The sequence below is a fragment of the Thalassophryne amazonica genome, chromosome 12 (genome assembly GCF_902500255.1).
Source record: "Thalassophryne amazonica chromosome 12, fThaAma1.1, whole genome shotgun sequence".
In the NCBI taxonomy this organism is placed as follows: Eukaryota; Metazoa; Chordata; class Actinopteri; order Batrachoidiformes; family Batrachoididae; genus Thalassophryne; species Thalassophryne amazonica.
The window spans coordinates 6,219,208-6,239,114 of NC_047114.1; the positions used below are offsets into that span (position 1 = coordinate 6,219,208).

Below are 19,907 nucleotides of genomic sequence, written 5' to 3' on the forward strand. Positions count from 1 at the left end.
CCATCCCACTTTGGATGGAGTAGCTCTCATTTCTAGAAATCTGGCCAATTTTCTTAAATCCTCCAAACCGTGACTATCCAGGGTTGGGACCAGGAAGCAGAGTTGTAGTCTTACACAGCTCTCTGCAGCTTCTCTCCCCCTGCCATCCCCTCATTACCCCATCCCCGTAGAGACGGTGCCTGCTCCCAGACCACCAATAAAGAGTAAAAATCTATTTAAGCATAAAAATTCAAAAAGAAAAATAATATAGCACCTTCAACTGCACCACAGACTAAAACAGTTAAATGTGGCCTATTAAACATTAGGTCTCTCTCTTCTAAGTCCCTGTTAGTAAATGATATAATAATTGATCAACATGTTGATTTATTCTGCCTTACAGAAACCTGGTTACAGCAGGATGAATATGTTAGTTTAAATGAGTCAACACCCCCGAGTCACACTAACTGCCAGAATGCTCGTAGCATGGGCCGAGGCGGAGGATTAGCAGCAATCTTCCATTCCAGCTTATTAATTAATCAAAAACCCAGACAGAGCTTTAATTCATTTGAAAGCTTGACTCTTAGTCTTGTCCATCCAAATTGGAAGTCCCAAAAACCAGTTTTATTTGTTATTATCTATCGTCCACCTGGTCGTTACTGTGAGTTTCTCTGTGAATTTTCAGACCTTTTGTCTGACTTAGTGCTTAGCTCAGATAAGATAATTATAGTGGGCAATTTTAACATCCACACAGATGCTGAGAATGACAGCCTCAACACTGCATTTAATCTATTATTAGACTCAATTGGCTTTGCTCAAAATGTAAATGAGTCCACCCACCACTTTAATCATATCTTAGATCTTGTTCTGACTTATGGTATGGAAATTGAAGACTTAACAGTATTCCCTGAAAACTCCATTCTGTCTGATCATTTCTTAATAACATTTACATTTACTCTGATGGACTACCCAGCAGTGGGGAATAAGTTTCATTACAGTAGAAGTCTTTCAGAAAGCGCTGTAACTAGGTTTAAGGATATGATTCCTTCTTTATGTTCTCTAATGCCATATACCAACACAGTGCAGAGTAGCTACCTAAACTCTGTAAGTGAGATAGAGTATCTCGTCAATAGTTTTACATCCTCATTGAAGACAACTTTGGATGCTGTAACTCCTCTGGAAAAGAGAGCTTTAAATCAGAAGTGCCTGACTCCGTGGTATAACTCACAAACTCGCAGCTTAAAGCAGATAACCCGTAAGTTGGAGAGGAAATGGCGTCTCACTAATTTAGAAGCTCTTCACTTAGCCTGGAAAAAGAGTCTGTTGCTCTATAAAAAAGCCCTCCGTAAAGCTAGGACATCTTACTACTCATCACTAATTGAAGAAAATAAGAACCCCAGGTTTCTTTTCAGCACTGTAGCCAGGCTGACAGAGTCAGAGCTCTGTTGAGCCGAGTATTCCTTTAACTTTAACTAGTAATGACTTCATGACTTTCTTTGCTAATAAAATTTTAACTATTAGAGAAAAAATTACTCATAACCATCCCAAGGACGTATCGTTATCTTTGGCTGCTTTCAGTGATGCCGGTATTTGGTTAGACTCTTTCTCTCCAATTGTTCTGTCTGAGTTATTTTCATTAGTTACTTCCTCCAAACCATCAACATGTCTATTAGACCCCATTCCTACCAGGCTGCTCAAGGAAGCCCTACCATTAATTAATGCTTCGATCTTAAATATGATCAATCTGTCTTTATTAGTTGGCTATGTACCACAGGCTTTTAAGGTGGCAGTAATTAAACCATTACTTAAAAAGCCATCACTTGACCCAGCTATCTTAGCTAATTATAGGCCAATCTCCAACCTTCCTTTTCTCTCAAAAATTCTTGAAAGGGTAGTTGTAAAACAGCTAACTGATCATCTGCAGAGGAATGGTCTATTTGAAGAGTTTCAGTCAGGTTTTAGAATTCATCATAGTACAGAAACAGCATTAGTGAAGGTTACAAATGATCTTCTTATGGCCTCAGACAGTGGGCTCATCTCTGTACTTGTTCTGTTAGACCTCAGTGCTGCTTTTGATACTGTTGACCATAAAATTTTATTACAGAGATTAGAGCATGCCATAGGTATTAAAGGCACTGCGCTGCGGTGGTTTGAATCATATTTATCTAATAGATTACAATTTGTTCATGTAAATGGGGAATCTTCTTCACAGACTAAGGTTAATTATGGAGTTCCACAAGGTTCTGTGCTAGGACCAATTTTATTCACTTTATACATGTTTCCCTTAGGCAGTATTCTTAGACGGCATTGCTTAAATTTTCATTGTTACGCAGATGATACCCAGCTTTATCTATCCATGAAGCCAGAGGACACACACCAATTAGCTAAACTGCAGGATTGTCTTACAGACAAAAAGACATGGATGACCTCTAATTTCCTGCTTTTAAACTCAGATAAAACTGAAGTTATTGTACTTGGCCCCACAAATCTTAGAAACATGGTGTCTAACCAGATCCTTACTCTGGATGGCATTACCCTGACCTCTAGTAATACTGTGAGAAATCTTGGAGTCATTTTTGATCAGGATATGTCATTCAATGTGCATATTAAACAAATATGTAGGACTGCTTTTTTGCATTTGTGCAATATCTCTAAAATTAGAAAGGTCTTGTCTCAGAGTGATGCTGAAAAACTAATTCATGCATTTATTTCCTCTAGGCTGGACTATTGTAATTCATTATTATCAGGTTGTCCTAAAAGTTCCCTGAAAAGCCTTCAGTTAATTCAAAATGCTGCAGCTAGAGTACTAACGGGGACTAGAAGGAGAGAGCATATCTCACCCATATTGGCCTCTCTTCATTGGCTTCCTGTTACTTCTAGAATAGAATTTAAAATTCTTCTTCTTACTTATAAGGTTTTTAATAATCAGGTCCCATCTTATCATAGGGACCTCATAGTACCATATCACTCCAATAGAGCGCTTTGCTCTCAGACTGCAGGCTTACTTGTAGTTCCTAGGGTTTGTAAGAGTAGAATGGGAGGCAGAGCCTTCAGCTTTCAGGCTCCTCTCCTGTGGAACCAGCTCCCAATTCAGATCAGGGAGACAGACACCCTCTCTACTTTTAAGATTAGGCTTAAAACTTTCCTTTTTGCTAAAGCTTATAGTTAGGGCTGGATCAGGTGACCCTGAACCATCCCTTAGTTATGCTGCTATAGACTTAGACTGCTGGGGGGTTCCCATGATGCACTGAGTGTGTCTTTCTCTTTTTGCTCTGTATGCACCACTCTGCATTTAATCATTAGTGATTGATCTCTGCTCCCCTCCACAGCATGTCTTTTTCCTGGTTCTCTCCCTCAGCCCCAACCAGTCCCAGCAGAAGACTGCCCCTCCCTGAGCCTGGTTCTGCTGGAGGTTTCTTCCTGTTAAAATGGAGTTTTTCCTTCCCACTGTTGCCAAGTGCTTGCTTACAGGGGGTCGTTTTGACCGTTGGGGTTTTTCTGTAATTATTGTATGGCTTTGCCTTACAATATAAGGCGCCTTGGGGCAACTGTTTGTTGTGATTTGGCGCTATATAAATAAAATTGATTTGATTTGATAATAAAACTCTCCTTCCTGTAAAATCTGAGCCTGGCCCGTTGGGAGGGATAACCTGGATTTCATTGCAGCAGAAGGTCGAGAACTCAAAACTGTATGTTCACCCCTGGGATAGGGATAGAACAGTCACAGCAAAAAAAGTCAGCTCTCATAATCCAGAGTAGCAGTTTTGTGGCTGATGTTTATGAAAATGTGTCTGTCGCACACTTTAAATTTTGACCCATTTTTGTATTATTGCGTTAAAGGTCCTATAAATTACATTTTAAACATTAAAAGTATACCGCCACTAAGCTTTTTCAGATTTAAGGCATAGAAGTGGGGAGGTGGTGGTCTAGTGGTTAAGCGCTGGGCTAACGCGTTAGCATGTCTATGGCGTTTTCAGTGTTAAAGTTAGCATTAAGCTGTTCGCATCTCTGCTCAGTTTGTGTGCATTTGTTTTATGTATAATAAATAATTAATGGCTTAGCGTTTGTTGTCGTAAAAGAGTCGAATGTATTACAAATTGTAAATTTTTTTAATTTATTTTTATTTATATATTAATAATAATAGCAACAACAACAAAAGTAATAATAACTAATATTGCTACAATACAATTTTATAGAAACAGACAAAAAGAACCTGATAGATGTCATTTTTGAATGATTTATCTGTTAAGTAAAAACTGAAGGAAATCAATTGTAAGGCCCGAAAGAAGTTTCTGTAGGAAGTAAGGGTGTAGCGGTACATGTATTTTTATTGAACTGTTTGTTACGCTGTTCACGGGTGAGTTCGCGTTGTGTGTGTTTACATTCAGTGTTGCCAACAACTAAATCTGGCGACTTTACAAACCCTCTTGATGACTTATTTTCTCAAAAGCGACTAGTGACAAATCTAGCTACTTTTCCTGGAGTTACCGGAGACTATTCTGATGTTTGGTGACTGAAAGTGAAAGTCTCTGTTGTCACCGAGCGGCAGCGGGTCTTCCCCATCCTCTGCAGCGCTGCCTGCAGCAGCCTGAAAGCACTGAGCAGAGTGATATCTACAATCCTCTTCACTCGGACTCGCTTAGCCTACTGACCTCGTTTGCTGCACTGTGATTAAATGGTCCCCAGACTTTGAGAAACCCTGGCCTTGAGAAGTTATTTTATTTTAATAAGTGATGGCCAGTTTTAATGCAAAATAAATAAACCACGAATCAAGTTTAAAATATTTAGAACCATAAATAAAGTTGGTTTTACTCACTTTTTTGCCTCTCCCACAATGTTTTTGTTTTCAAAACTTTATTTAAAAAGATATATTAACAAACATTAAATGAACAGTTAATAGAAAGAGAGAGAAAATCAAATAAATTGTACAAAAGTAAATGGATTCTTTAACATTAATTCTTTTTTTTTAAACCCTTATAGAGTGTGACAGTTTTGGACAAGTTCATTTTTCTGGCAAAAAATATGAAAGTTGAATAAAATTGAACAGGGCTTCATGCTGGAACCGTTATGCTGCTCTTTACTTGTGGAAAGGTTTTGTTAAAAGCTGTTTAGTAGGAATGTATTTTTTATAATATTTCATACATTTGTTGTTTATTTGAGAACATTTTATTTAACTTATTACCAGACAGCACTTTGCAATTATTTTATTCTCTTGTTTGTATAATGTTACAATAAATTGTTGGTTTAAACAACATGCAAATTTAGGTTTTGCATTTTGTTCCCATACTGTACCAAAAATGAACTGAACCATGACCTCAGAACTGAGGTACGTACCGAACCATGATTTTTGTATATCGTTATACCCCCTAGTAGGAAGTATTTTAACCAAAAGGTAAAGTGGGTGGGTGAAGTGTTGACTTTTGAAATACTTGAAAGACACTGGACTCATCGAGAGGATTTAGTACTGCTATAATGGATGATTTAGTACTGCTATAACGGATGATGAACTGATGCAGAAGGTGGCAGCAATGCAACAATAAGGATGATGGCTGCCATTAAACACCATAGAAGAAGAAAGGGTGCGCTTGATTTTATCCACACAGTTATGTTATGGTTTCCTGTCAAAATAGTCATATATTATTTTTTTTTTAAGTTAGCAGGTTTATATGATAAACAGAACATGGAAACAAATTTTGATGGAAATCCATATACAAACTGAGATTTTCCAGGACAGAGATGCCACGGAGGGTGCCATTTTGGAAGTACTAATGTACTTCCCCGCCTGACTGGAAAATCACTAAGGGCCCTTGGGCAAGGCCTTTAATCCCCTATTGCTCCCGGTGTGTAGTGAGCGCCTTGTATGGCAGCACCCTGACATCGGGGTGAATGTGAGGCATAATTGTAAAGCGCTTTGAGCGTCTGATGCAGATGGAAAAGCGCTATATAAATGCAGTCCATTTACCATTTAATGTTACAATGTCAAAATAAAGATTTTGAAAATTATCATGCCATGTGCAAGCTATAACCGAAAGCTGAGGTCGATCTGACAGAGAGATATGCTAGCCACATACACACACAGATATTTCTTGCTTTATACGAGTGAAGGAGTCAGTCTGCTCCATTTTGTGACATTTTACCCCGTTTCATTATTATCAGTTCCCATTTTACTTAAAAAAATTAAATAAAAGTAATTAATTGAATCATATTTGGAGTCAGTCTGGGTCAGTCAGTCTGCCCTATTTCGTTACTTTTTACCCCCATTTGGTGATTATTAGGCTCCATTTCGCTCCATTTGGGCAAATGATTCCACCAGAGTAAGCTGCTTTTTAGCAGGAGTTTGTGCTCTTGTTCCCCTCGTAAAGTGTGGTATTTCTGCCACGCAGCTGGATGCCTCTGTTCTAGATGCTGGAATAAGTTTTTTTTTGTGCGGCTGCGTGTTGTTGCAGTGGGCTTTAGACAAACTTTGCAGCGTGCGGACACTTGGTCCATGTCTGTCGCAGCAATCCCAAACCACTAATGAAACTCACTCTTAATTAGCAGTTAGCCATGTTTGTTATTGTGTGAAGGAAACAGGACGGGAAGGGGGGAGCTACGGAAGGTCCTGGGGACAAAAAGGTGCACCGCAGCAAGAGGAGAAAAAACTCGAATTTTTTATTTTTTAAATCGTCCGCAACAAAAAACTTGAATTAATTCATAAAATCAATATATCGCCCAGACCTACAATCTGCCCATAGGGGAAAAAGCCACAAACCACACAACATTGTCATAAAAAGGCGTAAAAAGCCGCAAACCGATGGTAGACGAGCCCACAAAACAGAAATGGCACAAAAACGTTGCCCATGGTAAACAAAGCCACAAACCAGACAAGATTGTCGTAAAAAGCCACAAACCGGTGGTAGACGAAGACACAAACTGCAAATGACGCAAAAAAAAAATCTGCCCATGGTAGACGAAGCAGCCACAGACTGGACAACATTGTTGTAAAAAGCCACAAACCGATGGTAAGTTCTGCACCAATTATTCAATTTTAAATTACTGTTTGATGATATATATATGCACATAGTGAAGAGCATCACTCATTAATGTCAGCGACATTGAACATATGTGTGAAATACCAAGTGTTCCAGTACTTTTGGATGGCACTGTATCCTAACCTTATGAGTGGAAAATGAGTGTGGTATTATTGCTGTTTTGTTTAAGAATGTTTAATTTCCAGTGTTGTTTCGTGTGAAATCATAGTCATATTGTATATCATATGACAATATTGCGATATGATAATTTGGCCATATTGTACAGCCCCACTGTCAACTAGCTGAAAAGTTTGAGTATTAATTTACAACCCCAATTCCAATGAAGTTGGAACGTTGTGTAAAATGTAAATAAAAACAGAATACGATTTGCAAATCCTCTTCAACCTATATTCAATTGAATACACCACAAAGACAAGATATTTAATGTCCAAACTGATAAACTTTATTGTTTTTGTGCAAATATTTGCTCACTTTGAAATGGATGCCTGCAACATGTTTCATAAAAGCTGTGACAGTGGCAACAAAAGACTGGGAAAGTTGATGAATGATCAAAGAACACCTGTTTGGAACGTTCCACAGGTGAACAGGTTAATTGGAAACAGGTGAGTGTCATGATTGTGTATAAAAGGAGCATCTCCAAAAGTCTCAGCCGTTCACAAGCAAAGATGGGGTGAGGATCACCACTTTGTGAACAACTGGGTGAAAAAATAGTCCAACAGTTTAAGAACAATGTTTTTCAATGTTCAGTTGCAGGGAATTTAGGGATTCCATCATCTACAGTCAATAATATAATCAGAAGATTCAGAGAATCTGGAGAACTTTCTACATGTAAGCAGCAAGGCCGAAAACCAACATTGAATGCCCGTGACCTTTGATCCCTCAGGCGGCATGTTATTAAAAACCATCATCATTGTGTAAAGGATCTTACTGCGTGGGCTCAGGAACACTTCAGAAAACCGTTGTCAGTTAACACAGTACGTTGCTACATCTACAAGTGCAAGTTAAAACTCTACCATGCAAAGTGAAAGCCATACATCAACAACATCCAGAAACGCCGCCGCCTTCGCATTTGAAAAGGACAGATGCAAAGTGGAAAAGTGTGCTGTGGTCTGATGAGTCCACATTTCAAATTGTTTTTGGAAAATCATGGACGTTGTGTCCTCTGGACAAAAGAGGAAAAAGACCATCCAGATTGTTACCAGTGCAAAGTTCAAAAGCCAGCATCTGTGACGGTATGGGGGTGTGTTAGTGCCCATGACATGGACAACTTACACATCTGTGATGGCACCATCAATGCTGAAAGGTACATCCAGGTTTTGGAGCAACACATGCTGCCATCCAAGCAACGTCTTTTTCAGGGACGTCCCTGCTTATTTCAGCAAGACAATGCCAAGCCACATTCTGCACGTGTTACAACAGCGTGGCTTCGTAGTAAGAGTGCGGGTACTAGACTGGCCTGCCTGCAGTCCAGACCTGTCGCCCATTGAAAATGTGTGGCGCATTATGAAGCGCAAAATACGACAACGGAGACCCCGAACTGTTGAACAACTGAAGTTGTACATCAAGCAAAATGTGGGGGTCTGGGGGGGGGGGGGGGGGGGGCTGAAAGGTTTCAGCCATTCTCATGCTCCACCGAAGCACTTACTGAAAAAAAGAGTCTTAGGGACCTAAATGACATGGTGAGATGATGAAGAGCTTCATGTCCACGACATACATATTAGATAGGCAACGGATTTTGTCCATTTTATGCATATAACCGATTTCAATTATAACGGACAAAGTTCGTTGGTTTACTTGAATCCATTTTATGCAAGTTTTACTGTAATATAGTGGTCCATTTTGATATTTTTTTATTGAATTCTATTTTTCTGCAGAGAGAGGATCATGTGACCTGCAGTCCTGATGTTCTGGCTCCAGATCCAAACAGGCAGAACACTTTGTGTGTGAGCTACCTGCTGGGAGAGTAAGATAGTGCTGTTTATGCTAATGGATGCAATTTTTTAAAAATTTTTATTTGTTTAGTTGTGATCCTGTAAATACGGTATAAAAACAGTTTCTTCAGAAAAATTGTCTGGCTATGGTCCTGCATGATCATTCAAACCAGTTAGTGACATCCCAGACAACTTCTGAGTACCGCTGTGGAGCTCACCTTTATGATTGGCTGTGCTCTAAAGCTTTTGCTGACCTCTGACCTTTGGTCCTGGTTTCCCTGTGCAGCATCACGGATACATTTGAAGCATTCACCCTCAGCCTGCTGTCTTCTCTGATGATCTCTGGACCAAACTCTCCCTTCTACAAAGCTCTCATCGAACCCAAGATTGGAAACGACTTCTCCTCTGTCGTCGGGTTTGTTCATGAGCTTTAAGACACCACAGCAGTGCCACACTGAAACTGAACATACAGTTGAGGCCATATGTTTATATACACCACGGCACAAAAACTTTCTAACACAACACAATTGTGCACACACACACAGACACTGGCCACTTGGCTATTATAATATGGATAATAATAACCATTTATAAAAGGCTTTCCCAGGAGTCAAAGCACTAACTAAAATAAACTCTAATAATAAAAGAATAAACAGCAATAATAAGAATACCTTATAACAGTGCACAAAAATCCCAAATTAAAGAGCTGGTTTTAAAAAACCCAGTGGATTTACATTTTTATTGTAGTGATTCCAGTACTGTTTGCTAGTAATCTGTGTTCATCTGACAGTTTATTTTATCCAAATAACATCCAGTATTTTGTCCAGGGCACATTTATTTGTCCATCTTGCTTCCTTTTGGAATTTAACAGTCCTTATGTTACGCACCACAGGCTGAGGGCTTCCTGCATGAATCTGCTTTTCACCTCTCCATGTTGCTGTGGAACAGAAGTCTCTGTCCATCTAACGATTTCTTTTGTTCAATTGTCCACTACGTTGTCCAATGCACATTTATTTGTCCATCTTGCTCATTGTTTAGAATCACCAGGACAAATGTATTTACAGATGCCTTTTTCCTTTCAGTGTCTGCTTTGAAACATTTCTGACATTGATGGGATCTGTTCTGCAGGTATAACAGCAGCACCAAAGAGGCGTCTTTCAGTGTCGGACTGCAGGGAATCTCAGAGGAGGACACAGAACGGGTCAAACACATCATCAGTCAAACCATCGACGAAATCATAGAGTGAGAATGAACTTGGTTAGCTGCAGCGTTCTCGATTCTCCCCATAAGATCAACACATTTATCGTCCAACACAGGAACGGCTTCAAAGAGGAGAGGATTGAGGCGCTCCTCCATAAGATTGAGATCCAAATGAAACACCAGTCAACCAACTTCGGCCTGGCTCTGGCCTCGGTGAGCTTACAGCTGGTCACATGAAATAATTCACTGGAATTACAAACCATCTGTGTTAGCAGTCTGTGTTTTTACCACAGTGCACTCACTCAGTCCTGCAGCATTTCACTTGTGAGTGAAATTACTTCCTATGTACTGGCCCGATTGTTACCAAACTTGGTGTATTCATTATGCATAGTGACCCCAAGAAGCCTCTTAATTTTGGGGTCAAAAGGTCAAACTCGCTGAACTGTACTGTGTAAGTGCCTTCTGCAGAAGGCACTTACACAGTACAGTGTACTGAGAGCTGAGAGGCGCCTGTTTAGGCCTCTACTGGTGGTTGGCTCTCACTGCGGTATTGTATCACTTCCTGTTCCGGAGCACAGCGGTGTTTTTCTGTATCTGTTAGCTGTTTACTCTGCGCAGTTAGATTGATCTAGTTATCTAGATTACGATTTGTTTCCCAGTGTAATCTTTACGTGCCTTAACTAAAGCACTCCTTCTGCTGAATAACCTATAAATTATTTACACATTATTCACTTTGCGTGTTTTTAGGAATCCGCTAGCTTAGCGTAGCTACTAGCTCTTAGCCGATTTAGCATGGCGGCTTCTCCTGTCTCTCCCGCACTTTTCTGCTCTGGGTGTGAAATGTTTAGTTATTCCTCGGCCTCCTTTAGCAGTAACGGTACTTGTAATAAGTGTAGCTTATTCGTAGCTTTGGAGGCCAGGCTGGGCGAATTGGAGACTCGGCTCCGCACCTTGGAAAATTCTACAGTTAGCCAGGCCCCTGTAGTCGGTGCAGACCAAGGTAGCTTAACCGCCGTTAGTTCCCCCCTGGCAGATCCCGAGCAGCCGGGAAAGCAGGCTGACTGGGTGACTGTGAGGAGGAAGCGTAGCCCTAAACAGAAGCCCCGTGTACACCGCCAACCCGTTCACATCTCTAACCGTTTTTCCCCACTCGGCGACACACCCGCCGAGGATCAAACTCTGGTTATTGGCGACTCTGTTTTGAGAAATGTGAAGTTAGCGACACCAGCAACCATAGTCAATTGTCTTCCGGGGGCCAGAGCAGGCGACATTGAAGGAAATTTGAAACTGCTGGCTAAGGCTAAGCGTAAATTTGGTAAGATTGTAATTCACGTCGGCAGTAATGACACCCGGTTACGCCAATCGGAGGTCACTAAAATTAACATTAAATCGGTGTGTAACTTTGCAAAAACAATGTCGGACTCTGTAGTTTTCTCTGGGCCCCTCCCCAATCGGACCGGGAGTGACATGTTTAGCCGCATGTTCTCCTTGAATTGCTGGTTGTCTGAGTGGTGTCCAAAAAAATGAGGTGGGCTTCATAGATAATTGGCAAAGCTTCTGGGGAAAACCTGGTCTTGTTAGGAGAGACGGCATCCATCCCACTTTGGATGGAGCAGCTCTCATTTCTAGAAATCTGGCCAATTATCTTAAATCCTCCAAACCGTGACTATCCAGGGTTGGGACCAGGAAGCAGAGTTGTAGTCTTACACACCTCTCTGCAGCTTCTCTCCCCCTGCCATCCCCTCATTACCCCATCCCCGTAGAGACGGTGCTTGCTCCCAGACTACCAATAACCAGCAAAAATCTATTTAATCATAAAAATTCAAAAAGAAAAAATAATATAGCACCTTCAACTGCACCACAGACTAAAACAGTTAAATGTGGTCTATTAAACATTAGGTCTCTCTCTTCTAAGTCCCTGTTGGTAAATGATATAATAATTGATCAACATATTGATTTATTCTGCCTAACAGAAACCTGGTTACAGCAGGATGAATATGTTAGTTTAAATGAGTCAACACCCCCGAGTCACACTAACTGTCAGAAGGCTCGTAGCACGGGCCGGGGCGGAGGATTAGCAGCAATCTTCCATTCCAGCTTATTAATTAATCAAAAACCCAGACAGAGCTTTAATTCATTTGAAAGCTTGTCTCTTAGTCTTGTCCATCCAAATTGGAAGTCCCAAAAACCAGTTTTATTTGTTATTATCTATCGTCCACCTGGTCGTTACTGTGAGTTTCTCTGTGAATTTTCAGACCTTTTGTCTGACTTAGTGCTTAGCTCAGATAAGATAATTATAGTGGGCGATTTTAACATCCACACAGATGCTGAGGATGACAGCCTCAACACTGCATTTAATCTATTATTAGACTCTATTGGCTTTGCTCAAAAAGTAAATGAGTCCACCCACCACTTTAATCATATCTTAGATCTTGTTCTGACTTATGGTATGGAAATAGAAGACTTAACAGTATTCCCTGAAAACTCCCTTCTGTCTGATCATTTCTTAATAACATTTACATTTACTCTGATGGACTACCCAGCAGTAGGGAATAAGTTTCATTACACTAGAAGTCTTTCAGAAAGCGCTGTAACTAGGTTTAAGGATATGATTCCTTCTTTATGTTCTCTAATGCCATATAACAACACAGTGCAGAGTAGCTACCTAAACTCTGTAAGGGAGATAGAGTATCTCGTCAATAGTTTTACATCCTCATTGAAGACAACTTTGGATGCTGTAGCTCCTCTGAAAAAGAGAGCTTTAAATCAGAAGTGTCTGACTCTGTGGTATAACTCACAAACTCGTAGCTTAAAGCAGATAACCCGTAAGTTGGAGAGGAAATGGCGTCTCACTAATTTAGAAGATCTTCACTTAGCCTGGAAAAAGAGTCTGTTGCTCTATAAAAAAGCCCTCCGTAAAGCTAGGACATCTTTCTACTCATCACTAATTGAAGAAAATAAGAACAACCCCAGGTTTCTTTTCAGCACTGTAGCCAGGCTGACAAAGAGTCAGAGCTCTATTGAGCTGAGTATTCCATTAACTTTAACTAGTAATGACTTCATGACTTTCTTTGCTAACAAAATTTTAACTATTAGAGAAAAAATTACTCATAACCATCCCAAAGACGTATCGTTATCTTTGGCTGCTTTCAGTGATGCCGGTATTTGGTTAGACTCTTTCTCTCCGATTGTTCTGTCTGAGTTATTTTCATTAGTTACTTCATCCAAACCATCAACATGTTTATTAGACCCCATTCCTACCAGGCTGCTCAAGGAAGCCCTACCATTATTTAATGCTTCGATCTTAAATATGATCAATCTATCTTTGTTAGTTGGCTATGTACCACAGGCTTTTAAGGTGGCAGTAATTAAACCATTACTTAAAAAGCCATCACTTGACCCAGCTATCTTAGCTAATTATAGGCCAATCTCCAACCTTCCTTTTCTCTCAAAAATTCTTGAAAGGGTAGTTGTAAAACAGCTAACTGATCATCTGCAGAGGAATGGTCTATTTGAAGAGTTTCAGTCAGGTTTTAGAATTCATCATAGTACAGAAACAGCATTAGTGAAGGTTACAAATGATCTTCTTATGGCCTTGGACAGTGGACTCATCTCTGTGCTTGTTCTGTTAGACCTCAGTGCTGCTTTTGATACTGTTGACCATAAAATTTTATTACAGAGATTAGAGCATGCCATAGGTATTAAAGGCACTGCGCTGCGGTGGTTTGAATCATATTTGTCTAATAGATTACAATTTGTTCATGTAAATGGGGAATCTTCTTCACAGACTAAAGTTAATTATGGAGTTCCACAAGGTTCTGTGCTAGGACCAATTTTATTCACTTTATATATGCTTCCCTTAGGCAGTATTATTAGACGGTATTGCTTAAATTTTCATTGTTACGCAGATGATACCCAGCTTTATCTATCCATGAAGCCAGAGGACACACACCAATTAGCTAAACTGCAGGATTGTCTTACAGACATAAAGACATGGATGACCTCTAATTTCCTGCTTTTAAACTCAGATAAAACTGAAGTTATTGTACTTGGCCCCACAAATCTTAGAAACATGGTGTCTAACCAGATCCTTACTCTGGATGGCATTACCCTGACCTCTAGTAATACTGTGAGAAATCTTGGAGTCATTTTTGATCAGGATATGTCATTCAAAGCGCATATTAAACAAATATGTAGGACTGCTTTTTTGCATTTACGCAATATCTCTAAAATCAGAAAGGTCTTGTCTCAGAGTGATGCTGAAAAACTAATTCATGCATTTATTTCCTCTAGGCTGGACTATTGTAATTCATTATTATCAGGTTGTCCTAAAAGTTCCCTAAAAAGCCTTCAGTTAATTCAAAATGCTGCAGCTAGAGTACTGACGGGGACTAGAAGGAGAGAGCATATCTCACCTATATTGGCCTCTCTTCATTGGCTTCCTGTTAATTCTAGAATAGAATTTAAAATTCTTCTTCTTACTTATAAGGTTTTGAATAATCAGGTCCCATCTTATCTTAGGGACCTCGTAGTACCATATCACCCCAATAGAGCGCTTCGCTCTCAGACTGCAGGCTTACTTGTAGTTCCTTGGGTTTGTAAGAGTAGAATGGGAGGCAGAGCCTTCAGCTTTCAGGCTCCTCTCCTGTGGAACCAGCTCCCAATTCAGATCAGGGAGACAGACACCCTCTCTACTTTTAAGATTAGGCTTAAAACTTTCCTTTTTGCTAAAGCTTATAGTTAGGGCTGGATCAGGTGACCCTGAACCATCCCTTAGTTATGCTGCTATAGACGTAGACTGCTGGGGGGTTCCCATGATGCACTGTTTCTTTCTCTTTTTGCTCTGTATGCACCACTCTGCATTTAATCATTAGTGATCGATCTCTGCTCCCCTCCACAGCATGTCTTTTTCCTGGTTCTCTCCCTCAGCCCCAACCAGTCCCAGCAGAAGACTGCCCCTCCCTGAGCCTGGTTCTGCTGGAGGTTTCTTCCTGTTAAAAGGGAGTTTTTCCTTCCCACTGTAGCCAAGTGCTTGCTCACAGGGGGTCGTTTTGACCGTTGGGGTTTTACATAATTATTGTATGGCCTTGCCTTACAATATAAAGCGCCTTGGGGCAACTGTTTGTTGTGATTTGGCGCTATATAAAAAAAATTGATTGATTGATTGATTGCAGAAAAGTGTCACTTGTCACTGTTACGCTTCTCAGTGTTTGGCCAGGGAGACATGGATTAGTGCAGACGATACTTCAGTTCTGCTTTCTTCTTGTTGTCTGTCTGTTGGTTTGTTTTTTTAATAAACCTTATTGAGAACACGGGCGTGTCCACGGCTGGAGATAAGATGATATGGTTTCCTGTGGACAAATGGAGTATACATGTGTCCGAGTACTGGCCAAAGCAGGCTGTGAATCCTGAGTAATCGAGTGTATCTGTGGAAGCGATAAGTACCATAACATGCACTAACTTTGAACACAGTTTGTTTGCTTGTTTTCAGATCTATTTTTGTGAAGGACATCAAATTTAGTTTTAACTTCGATCATAAACACATTTTGTTTATCTCTCTACAGCAGAACAATACTGCTGCTGGAGCTGAGGTTTCCGTTTACTTTGATACCATGTTTGTCGGTCATTATTTTGCAGGAAGCAGCGAGAATCGCACAGTTTTAGTCCTTTGAATGATGGAAGCGAGTTTTGGCATGTGTGTATGTGGTCGACAGATTTTCTCAGAAATCGTTTGTACAATTTTTCTGAAATTTGGTACAGACTGTCCTTGATTGAACACTCTGTGGGAGCAGCAGAAAGGGCGTACTTTCTTTTACACACAAATTACTAAAATTTCACTTTCCTCATATTTGGTCAGAATTACTTCATGACTTCAGGGTCTCTTGATCTTATTTTTACTTTAACTTTTCAAAAGAGCTTTAACAACTAGTGGACTTCTTTCTTCCACCTTCATCAAGTCACCATAATGTAAATTCAAGCCAATATCCAAACCGTCAGCCCCGTCACAGCTGCTGACATTTATTTACCTCATCATCGTCTTTCCCTTGTTTTTATTTATGTTGATTTATTTTTTCTCCTTTTTCACAGGGGCTGTGAATTTATTATTTTCTCCTCTGAAGTTATGAAAAATTGATAAAATGTGCACTATAAATAAAATTGGAATTGACTTACTGGATAATTAAAACGTATTTAAAAAAATATTTATTTTTCTTTGGATGAACGCTGTTTTATCATCTTTTTCCCCCAGTGGATGCGTTATAACTGTCGGAGCATCTCTCCCTGTTAAGGACATTTATTAATTTAATTTTAAATATGTGTGGTTCTCACTAGTATATCGCACCATCGTGGAACCATGATGGCAACCCGGTGGAGCTGCTGCAAGTCAATGAGAACGTTTCTAAGTTCAGACAGGCACTGAAAGAAAACCCCTGCTTCCTACAGGACAAAGTCCAGCATTACTTCAAGGTGAATACAACTGAACCAGTTTGAACTGTCTGTCTGCCATTCACGTGTCAAGCTGTTAAATTAAAAACATTATTTGTTTTTCCGTCCTTGAAGGAATAACAGTAACAGTTTCCATCAGCCTATGTGAGGCAAGAATCTAAATATGTTAGAGGTGACAGAAAACTGTTTTATGCATTTCATTAATCTGTCTTTGAAGTGGACAAACAATGCCAACCTGTTACATGTAGCTGAAGAGAATTAATTGATGGTAATAAGACAGTTTGGTGTCCTAAGAATATATATATATATATATATATATATATATATATATATATATATATGTGTGTGTATATATATATATCTGTCATCTGCATAAAGTTTGACCTTCCTGCTACAACTGGTTGTTTCACTGGTTGCCATGCCAGTAGGATAGATGGTTGATTTCATGAAGTCTCTGTTCGGTTTGTCCACCTTTAACTTGTCCTTGGTGGATCCTCCTCTCCATGCAGGACAACACTCACAGACTGACGCTGTCCATGAGTCCAGATGAGGCCTACCTGGACAACGTGATCAACGCAGAGGAGGAAAAACTGCAGAAAAAGATCCGAAGGCTGTCTGACAGCGAGAAAAAGGAACTCTATGAGAAAGGTAATCATTTATTCTGAGTGTCCCTCATTTTGCTAATCATGTTTTGTCGAATAAACAAGTTGTAAAACTGTTGCTGAGGCCACAATGGAGGGCACATTTATCGAAATGTAGGACTCAGTAACAAAATGTTGAAACTCTGCAAGAAGATAAAGGATTGTATGTGTGTACCATATCACCCCAATAGAGCGCTTCGCTCTCAGACTGCAGGCTTACTTGTAGTTCTTAGGGTTTGTAAGAGTAGAATGGGAGGCAGAGCCTTCAGCTTTCAGGCTCCTCTCCTGTGGAACCAGCTCCCAATTCAGATCAGGGAGACAGACACCCTCTTTACTTTTAAGATTAGGCTTAAAACTTTCCTTTTTGCTAAAGCTTATAGTTAGGGCTGGATCAGGTGACCCTGAACCATCCCTTAGTTATGCTGCTATAGACTTAGACTGCTGGGGGGTTCCCATGATGCACTGAGTGTTTCTTTCTCTTTTTGCTCTGTATGCACCACTCTGCATTTAATCATTAGTGATCGATCTCTGCTCCCCTCCACAGCATGTCTTTTTCCTGATTCTCTCCCCTCAGCCCCAACCAGTCCCAGCAGAAGACTGCCCCTCCCTGAGCCTGGTTCTGCTGGAGGTTTCTTCCTGTTAAAAGGGAGTTTTTCCTTCCCACTGTCGCCAAGTGCTTGCTCACAGGGGGTCGTTTTGACCGTTGGGGTTTTTACGTAATTATTGTATGGCCTTGCCTTACAATATAAAGTGCCTTGGGGCAACTGTTTGTTGTGATTTGGCGCTATATAAATAAAATTCATTGATTGATTGATAAAACACAGTGGACCAATGTCAGCAATTGACATCACACTGAACTTCAGGCAGCTTGGCTTTTGTGTCTCTCCACTCCTTCTCCAGACTCTGGGACCTTGATTTCCAAATGAAATGTAGAATTTACTTTCATCTGAAAAGAGGACTTTGGCCTACTGAGCAACCATACAGTTCTTTTTCTCCTTAGCCCAGGTAAGATGTTTCTGACATTGTCTCTGGCTCAGGAGTAGCTTGCCCAACACTTGTAGCCCATTTCCTGGACACATCTGTGTGTATTCTCTTGATGCACTTGTTGCTCTTGATGCACTGACTACCTCAGTCCACTTCATGTGAAGCTCCCTGAAGTTCTTGAATCTGCTTTGCTTGACAATGTTCTCGAGGCTGCTGTCATCCCTGTTGTTTGTGCATCTTTTCCGACCACACTTTGTGGTCTGAATCTGTGGCTTAACCTCCCTGTGGATGGTGTCTGTGAGTGTCGTCTGAACATCTGTCACTTCAGCAGTCTTCCCTGTGATTGTGGTTGTGTGCACTGACCACATTTGAGAGATTCATACTGTGTAAATAGTGACTTGAAATAAAATATTCTAATATTTTGAGATATGCATTTTCTATTTTTAAGCAAGTGACTGTTGTCAAAATTAAAATAAAAATGTTTGAAACATTTTAGTTTATATGTAAAGAGTCTGGAATATATAAATATTTCACTTTCTGAAGTATCTGACAAAAATATTTAACTTGTTCATGATATTCTAACTTTTTTTAGATGGACCTGTATGGGGCTTCACCGGGATTCAATACACTAAACAGGAACACTCTAATAATAAAAGTGTGCTACAGCGATGAACAAAACTCCCAAATTAAAGAGCCAATTAAAAAAATGAAATGGACACTCATTTGTAGCGTTTCCAAAGCTGTGATTCATGAATCTGTGTTCATCTGCATGAAATAATGTCCACTGCACATTTATTTATTTATCTTGCTTATTTTAGGGATTTAAAAGTCTTTATGTTAAGTAACAACACATGCTGTGGTGTGCACATGTGCTGCACTGAGCTCTTGTCTGTTGTTAAACTCACCCCCAGGGAAAGGCTGTGAGTTCCATATACAAACAAAATGTGACTTACTGCATACTCTGGGAAAATTGGATATGAAAACATGGATAGAAATGACAGATTTGGTGTCTAGGTTTGTTACAGAACCAGAGGTTAAAATGTCTTAAGATGATATAGCTGGTGGTGGCAGCATTTATCTTTGTTGCCTCAGAGATGACACAGTGTTGTTGAGTCAACGGCTCTGAAGCAGCCACCATGTGCGCTAACTGCTATGGCTAACACACGTGAAGCTCCCTGAAGTTCTTGAATCGGCTTTGCTTGACAATGGTCTCAAGGCTGCTGTCATCCCTGTTGGTTGTGAATCTTTTCCGACCACACTTTTCCCCTTCAGTCAACTTTCCATGACTATGCTTTGATCCAGAACTGTTATGAAAGTTGAACTTGTTTTGGGCTCAATGTGACATTGTGGTTGTGTTTCTCTTGTCTTGAAGGTTTGGAGTTGTTGGAGACTCAGAGTAAGATTCACGACGCCTCCTGTCTGCCTGCACTCAAAGTGTCAGACATCCAACCCACAATCCCCATCACTCCGATACAGATCAGTACTGCAGGTAGAGTCCACTCTGACCTCGCACCACCGCCTTTGCAGCGTTGGTTCCGGTCTGGGGGTTTAAGCTAATAAATGCAGCACAGTCCTTCAACTATCAGGGTAAACATGGGAGAGACCAGTGCTGAGTTTCGCTTCAGCAAGGTGCTGAGTTGCTCCAGTGGTGCGCTTCTCTGGTTGTACTGGACAGCCAGCATGACCAAAAAAAAAAAAAA

At 40.3% G+C, this 19,907-nt stretch overlaps 1 protein-coding gene across 3 annotated transcripts in view; it reads left to right on the forward strand.

The window, feature by feature from the left end:
- pitrm1 (pitrilysin metallopeptidase 1) overlaps positions 1-19,907 on the forward strand; it is a 94,008-nt gene that overhangs the window by 15,846 nt on the left and 58,255 nt on the right. For all 3 annotated transcript variants that reach the window (XM_034182378.1, XM_034182379.1, XM_034182380.1), the window contains exons 9-15: positions 8,882-8,970; positions 9,225-9,353; positions 10,067-10,180; positions 10,255-10,351; positions 16,469-16,603; positions 17,092-17,230; positions 19,580-19,696. In XM_034182378.1, coding sequence (XP_034038269.1) covers positions 8,882-8,970; positions 9,225-9,353; positions 10,067-10,180; positions 10,255-10,351; positions 16,469-16,603; positions 17,092-17,230; positions 19,580-19,696 — 820 coding nt within the window. The remainder of the gene's footprint in view (positions 1-8,881; positions 8,971-9,224; positions 9,354-10,066; positions 10,181-10,254; positions 10,352-16,468; positions 16,604-17,091; positions 17,231-19,579; positions 19,697-19,907) is intronic.